The sequence below is a fragment of the Alosa sapidissima genome, chromosome 24 (genome assembly GCF_018492685.1).
Source record: "Alosa sapidissima isolate fAloSap1 chromosome 24, fAloSap1.pri, whole genome shotgun sequence".
Taxonomy (NCBI): domain Eukaryota; kingdom Metazoa; phylum Chordata; class Actinopteri; order Clupeiformes; family Clupeidae; genus Alosa; species Alosa sapidissima.
The window spans coordinates 19,893,074-19,900,922 of record NC_055980.1 but is presented as its reverse complement, the minus strand read 5'-3'; the positions used below and the strand labels follow the sequence as shown (position 1 = coordinate 19,900,922).

At 44.5% G+C, this 7,849-nt stretch overlaps 1 protein-coding gene across 1 annotated transcript in view; it reads right to left on the bottom strand.

Moving 5' to 3' along the window:
- LOC121700752 (rho GTPase-activating protein 44-like) overlaps window positions 1-7,603 on the bottom strand; it is a 79,575-nt gene extending 71,972 nt beyond the window's left edge. Inside the window, exon 1 of the mRNA XM_042083958.1 lies at window positions 7,327-7,603. Coding sequence (XP_041939892.1) covers window positions 7,327-7,379 — 53 coding nt within the window. The 5' untranslated portion in view covers window positions 7,380-7,603. The remainder of the gene's footprint in view (window positions 1-7,326) is intronic.
- Between the last annotated feature and the right edge of the window lie 246 nt (window positions 7,604-7,849).

Genomic DNA, 7,849 nt, shown 5'->3' with positions numbered 1-7,849 from the left:
GAGGGAGAAAGGCAGACAGACAGACAGACAGTTTGATTCACAGCCACAGTGATCTGGAGAAAGATGACCTGTACTGTTTAGTGTGTTTTCCTAAGGGGTGTGAATGGTTTGGGCAGTGCAGTGTGTCTGGCAGTGAATGACGTCCACTCGCAGCCTCTCAGGAAAGGTGTGGTGGACGTCACTGACGTCACTGTCTTAGTGGGGTGGGACCACCAGGCCTTACTCACAGGGAGAGGTGCATTATGGGATGCCATTCTGTCATGCCCATTTCTCCATTTGTTCAAAACACAAACATGCAGTATTTAGTAATAGTCCCACCCATGCATCAAATTCTCACTCTCTCTTTCTGTCGCTCGCGCGCGCACAAACGGTGTGTGTATGTGTGTGTGTGCGTGTGTGCGTGTGCATGTGTGTTATGTATGTGTGTCCCTCTAAACATAATGAGTTCAAGTGAGTGTGAAATGCAGCTTTTAAAAAAAACAGTAAACCAGTAGAAGAATACAGCCTGGAGTCCCCCCCCCCCCCTCTTTTATCAGTGGTACTGTCACCACAAACAGCTGAGAAGCCGAAAGCAGTTGGGTGTGGCACCTTCAAGAACCCTTGGGGAGAGTGCTGGGGTGTGGGTGGGGGAGTTCTAGAACTGCCCTTGACAAGCATTCTGGAATCTTCCTCCACAGTATGTAGTATCCCTGTCCGGCTTACACACACTCTATAGATAGGGGTGTCTATGGAGGGAAATGTATGGGAATTTCTCACTGGAAATTCCAGAGTATCTGGAAAGCTAAAGTTGGTCTCAGCGTCCCAGGCTAGCATTAGCACTCGGAGGAGTCTAACCTCCTAATACAAGTGAGTCCCTCTCAATGCTCTCTGCCTTACACCCGTTATGTTACTGGACCTAACCATTAGGCCTCGGTAATTCAATAAGACCAGGGAGATTATTATATCATATTCCCGTAGGCCTGGAGAGGGGAAAAAGAGAGGGAGAGGGGAGGGGAGAGAGGAGGAGAGCAGAGAAAAGGAAGGAGTAGAGAAAAGAGAGCATAAGAGAGAGAAAGAGAGAGAAGAAAAAATGATAAAGGATAAAAGGCGGGAGAGAGAGAGAGTGAGAGAGTGCGAAAGAGAGAGAGTAGGAGAGGGGAGAGAGGATGAAGGCGTGATGGCTTTTAATCGCTGTGGGAAAAGGCCCACTTTCGATTAAGTCACTGACTGTAAGTGTGTGTGTGCGTGTGTGTGTGTGTGTGTGTGTGTGTGTGTGTGTGTGTGAGGATAATGACTGTCTACTGAGCTCTACTGCATGTTCTCTCTCTGCACAAGACACAGAGAGAGAGGGAGAGAGTGGGGGGTTAAAGATGGAGGAAGATGAGAAAAACAGAGAGAGAGGAAGGAAGAGAGAAAGAGAGAGAGAAGGGAAGAAAAAAAGAGAGTGGGAAAGAGAGAAAAAGGGGGAGAAAGACAGATAGAAAGAGAAGAGAGAGTGGTGATCAGAGAGAGCAAGGAGGAGAGAGAGATACATCTGTCTATTCCTCTATATGACACTGGCTACATGAATGAATGAATGGAGAGAACAGAGACGCAGAGAAAATAAAGAGTGGGGGAGGGAGGGATAGAGAGAGAGAGAGAGAGAGAGAGAGAGATACAGAGGAGAGGAGGAAAGATGAAGGCAAACAAGGCCTGGTGGGGGTGGGGAAAAGGAACACATGTGTGCACTGTAAGTGTGCACACTGCTGGGATCTGGGAAAGCTACCTAGTGTACATCTAGTGTGTGTGTGTGTGTGTGTGTGTGTGTGTGTGTGTGTGTGTGTGTGAGTGATTCCTTATGCATCCCCTACACAAGCTGAGATACATACATGTTCATGCTAAGTGTAAACAAATAAAGAGTATATTTATTTAAAATGTTTGTGTGTGTGTGTGTTAGGTTGCATAGGGGATACATGAGGGTTCAGTCACACACACACACACACACACACACACACACACACACACACACACACTCTCTCTCTCTCTCTCTTTCTCTCTCTCTCTCAGAATTTAACCATAAACTGAGCAAGACATGACACTTTCATAAGACATTCCCAGATCACTAATGAATGTACAGGAAACTTCTCAATCAGTACTGGAAATCAAACACACAATGCTGGCATTTTGAGGACAAATACCACATATAACTCATCTCAGCTCACCTCACACTGCCATGGATAATACCACGGCCCCACAATTTATATCCCTAATGGCACCCAGGCAAAGAGATTAATCAAGCAGACACAGACCTGAACACACAGCTACAAGAACATTAATCACAAGGCAAGGGACTGTTTGGATTTCCATACGAGACTGCCCATCCATCCAAGAAATCTGGCCAAGCTTGTCAGCGTGAGCTGCAGACTGTGCACTCCCATGCGACCCAGTGAGCCGGCGAAGACTGTTTGTGAAGAGATCTTAAAAAAGAGGATCTTAGCACATATTAAACATGGGAATGCTTGTTCGGGATTTTACAAGTATGTTCTCTAATGCGAGGGTAATCTAAAATAAGTTAGATTACGTTATGGTCATCCCCTGTTGGTTGGGATCATGGCATTCCATGTGTGCATACTAACCTCAGACCTTCAATAAAGTTGATAGTTCTTTAATACCTCCACAACTGACCAAACCCATGCCCATCAGATGACAGGGGAGATGCCACACAAACGAGTGTGTGTGTGTGTGTGTGTGTGTGTGTGTGTGTGTGTGTGTGTGTGTGTGTGTGTGTGCCTAGAGTGCTGGTGTAGAGAGAGGGATGGGGTGGTGGGGGTGGGGAGGGGATAGGCTGGGGGCATTTAGAGGGGGAATAACAGTCTGCTTTTAGCCTCGCCAGGGGTAACTCTACCCCTGAAGGACACTGCCATGTGCCCATCTGTCTCTGCAGTGGACAACAGAGCTACCAACGACCCTGAGGGGCAAGAGATGCTGGGAAGCTGGGCCGTGTAAAATGCCTTGACAAGTACTTTTATGTTACAGCACTATATAAATAAAACTGAACTGAATTCAACTGAATTAAACAAGTGCATATGATATTTCTTGAGGGTCAAGCACCCAGTGTTCAGTAGTAGGGATGTTTGAGTGAAATGGAATACCAGTACTTCCTTTATCATAGAAATTTGGCCCATTCACTCCTTGCCAATCCTGCTGATCTTAGGTCAGGGTAGCTGTCTTCACAATAGACATACACATATGGACCTGTACCACTGACATGAACTAAACAAACAGTGGGGACATTGGGGGTATTTATCTTTCCAATGGTTTAGTTACCAGAGACCTAATATAATCCATCTCCCCCTTGCTTGAAAAAACAAGTATAATTCAGAAATAAAATCTGAGGCATCAAAATCATAAAGCGTAGCATATCTGAAGACGTCTGCCAAATGACTGGGTGCCAGGAAATGGCATGAACATATTTCAACCACAAACACAGGATGATGTTTTGCTTATTTTTAGTGTTCTGAAAAGTTGCCCACAAGGCTTTGTCATTGACAGATTCATTGACAGAACAAAACCACCACCACACCAAATTATGAATGGGCCATATATTACAAAAAAACACACACTCACAAAAAATAAGATGATGTGGATTATACCACAACCCCGCTTCAACTTTGTTAAATAAAGACGAGCGACCGTGTGGCAGAGTCACAAATCTGTCCAGCTTTGCACTGGATTAATAACATAAGCACATCATTTGGGATGCTTGTGTAAGAGAAGAGGAGATGTTTAACTGGAATCAAAATGGCTCATCGCCAAACTACATCTTATCTAGTAGAGAGATTAGTCATTTAAGAAGGTGAATGGTTTAGCAAATTGGGGCTTTAACAGGATTTGCACGTCACACTCCTCTATGTGTGATTTTGTAAATGTTAATCCACACTTACTATACTGTCCGAAAACATTATTGCATCACTTCTCTTTTCGTTCCTGTTTTCATGAATTCAAGTAAAATATGTGATATTTCATCTATACACACACAAAAGGGTTATCTCTCTGAAATTTTCAAAAGATGCAGATTAAAAAACATGACTATTGCACAGATGTTTTTTGGACTGGTCATAATGAAAGGCTACCCTAAAGAGTAGTTTCATCACACAACACAGTGTCACTGATGTCACAAGTTTTGAGAGTCCATACAAATACTGGGGCAGTGGTAGCGCATGGCTAAGGAATTGGGCTAGTATGCAGTAGCCTGAAAAGTTGTGGGTTCAATTCCTGGCTTCAACCGTTGTGCCCTGGAGCAAGGCACTTAATCCTGAGTGGCTCTGGGGAGAATGTCATTTGTAAGTCGCTTTGGATAAAAGTGTCTGATAAATGTAAATGTAATGTTAACGCAACTGTAGGGAAATCCACAAGTGCAATTGTCTGTGAACTGAATGTGAAGGTGGAGTGTTCACTAATACCACATTTGAGAAAAAATAAACCTTTTGAGTGCATAGTAAAGGCCATCGCCCACTGGCAGTGTCTGGCGCGCGTCAAGTGACACCAAGTTTCTTCTCTTGAGTGTCAAATTCATAGACGTGAATGTTGCCGTCAGTGGGTGTTGGCCTTTTAGTAGGTCTTTTACTTCAACTCATGAAAACTGGGAGCAGAAATGAACATAAATGATAAATGTATTTTTGCAGTATATTTCATGCTGCAAACATCACCACCAAATACTTCACATTCAACTCACTCACGGATAAGCTACTGTATATAAACTACATATAGATGTCACACTAGTACTTCCAGCAGACATTGTTATCTTGAGTGATTATTCACAGTTCAGTAATGCATTAATCTAATATGGTCCTGGAATTTCATATGCACATTATTCAAGATAGTGCTTTGGCCGACGCCTCAAGAGTGCTGCTGGCTTGCGAGCTAGTAGCCTGGGCTATTGGCTCAATTGTTAGCGTGCTCGCCTCCTGATCCGAGGTGCTGCTGTTTCGCGGGTTTGAGTCCGGGCGTGTGCAGGGCTGAATCACGCAGGTTCAACACAACGCAGATTACACAAGCTCCATGTAAAAATCGTTTCCTTTAAGCTCCTTTAAAGCATCTTTTCAGAGGGGCCTACTGAGAAACAGACTCAGTGTAGAGGTTCAGGCATATGGCTGCGATAGAGCATCACAAGCCGGTGGGTCGCTGCAGTGCCAGGCCTTTGCGAGGCCAGCGCTCTCAGCTGTGGATGCCTGCTGGTGTCCCTGGCCACTGAATGGCACTAATTGCCCCTGGTGTCTGTTCCTCCCGTGAGGGCGTGTTGGGGTATATCCCATTTCAGAGAGAGATCATGCCACGCCTGGATAGGTGAAGGCTTCAGGTTCCTTGCCAGGCAAGTGATACAACCGTGTATGCACAGAAACAGTCTCTCTCTCTCTCTCTCTCTCACACACACACACACACACACACACACACACACACACACACACACACACACACAGTGAGAAACACCAAACACCCACACATAGACATAGACATTGATGTGGAAATACACACATAAACACACCTAATGAAGAGGGCTAGACTCCAATGGCAGGCACGTCCGATGGACGAGATCCAGAAACTTCCGGATTCCCAAACTAACAAGGGAATCCCCCCAAAAAACGGGGGCATTCCTGAGCATGTTACATGCGCGGTGAGGATTGCGGCGGACTCGTACAGCAGTGTAAAACGAAACGGTGAGCCAGAAAACTGCCCGTGTCACATATGGAAGCTTTCAAGTGGGAGCTTCCTGCCACACTGAGACTGAGTAGCCTACCGAAATATGCTGAGTCATGGCTGTGTATGTTTGAAATATGCTGTGTCATGGCTAGGGGTCTCAGAGGTGTCAGCAAAGCTCCATTTAAGTATTTCACCACACAGCACCACTATACAGAATAGATCTGATCTGTTCTGCTCTGCTAGGGGGAAGGAATTGAGAGTCAACATCATTTGTATTGATCCCCACGGTAGTAAACGAGACATGGCATGTAATGATGGCAGACCTGCCAGTCTTGCTTGGAGAGTGTTTCTAAGGACAATGAAAAATGGATTTTAAATGTGAACTAGGCTTTAAAGGCCTCTTGCTCGACAAGTAGGAGGAGAAAGGCTTGTAGATTTAGTGATCAATCTAGTGATCAACATTATTGAAATGTCAAGTGGCATTCATGAGATGGCTCAAATCTTGCTGCCTCTATCTAAATGTGATAAACATCAGTTTTGTCAAAAGCCTAAGCTATGCAACAATATCCGCCATGAATAACGGCTATTCACAAATTTAAATGCAAATGCACAAAAGCCTCCTTCACCAATTTAAACTAAGAAATTCCATATAAATACAATATCCGTTTCAAAAAAGAATAATAATCCACCAATATAGAGCAACACACACACACAAACAAACACACACATTCCCAGTGGTACAGTTGTCATGGGAACCTACCCATGCATTTACACATTTACTGACATTGTTGGCTGTGCTGTCATGCACACCTACAATGCATTGTGTTATTTCAGGATTTTACAACTGGCACATCCCTGCCAGATATTTCAGATTTCCTACCAAATTCAACATACCAGGATATTTGCAAATTAACATTTCTGTCAAACCTTCAAACCAGCACAGCATTTTACTCTGAATACATTTTACATCTGAGGCGTTTACTGAGACAAGTCGAGGCTGACATAAACTAGGAATGATTTCTGATTCCAAGCCTTGGTTCTTGATTCCAAGCATTTTCAGAGTAAACGTGCAGGAAGCTTAATTATATGAGATATTTCGAGCGATTTGCGAAAAAAAGTCGGTTGTAGCCAATGTAAAAATCAAACACATAAGAGTGGGCACACACACACACACAGGCTACACACACGCACACGCACACACACACGCACGCACTCCATAGCCTTACTCCACTGCGTCCGATCAATATCGCAGATGGCCATCTCCGAGGATTGAGATGCCACACCCCTTGGCGACATTTGCACTTGTCTTGTTGCTTAATTATTCGCGGCCAAAACAGTCGCTGACCCTACAGAATACAGTGATCTATACAGATGCTGGCCCACAGTCTTCAGGGAGCCAACGAGTGACAGTATACAGCCCATGACAGATTCTTTTCGTCATCCACGCCGGTCAAAGAATATGCCTCGCTCATAAGATTCCATCAAACCACATCCATCTAATGATCTGAAAATAGCCTATATGTATTGGAACACCAATTGCATTGGACATACAATACATTTGTATACCACAAGAGATGATTAATCCTGACAGGACATGAAGGCATTCCGCGCGAGTTCACTTTGCACAAGCGCAACGAATTTCGAAATGTCAAAACGAGACAGGCTTACCTGCCCACCGTTTGGTTAGCGAGTTGTCGCATTCGATTGAACTGTTTCTTCATCTTGCAGCTTTTCTGCGTTAACCCCGATGGCAAAAACTAGTCGGCATTCCTCATTGATTAACCGTCATGCGATATTCTAGACAGCTCTTTACGTGAAAGCACATCCTGGGAAAATCCAATCCATTTTACGCAAATATTTCTCGCATGAAATACGAAGCTATTGCGGGAAAGATTTCACAGCATTTTCTGTCCTTGGACTGCTGCTACTCCGTTGCTCTGGGATGCTGGACCAATTTCTTCTCTACGGTCAGGATGACAGCTCAGAAGCCGACGCCGCTGCGCGGTGCACTGTGGGAGTAGTAGTTTTGTACGAAGACATTCGCGTTAGACTGAAGATCGGAAGGTCGGTGATGAATCAAATGGGGTCCAAGGAAGAATAAAGATAGACTGCATAATTTTAAGATTTAGAAAACATTAGAGCACAAAATGCTATCGCCCCCTTCACACTTTGCAAAACAAATGAGTGGGGC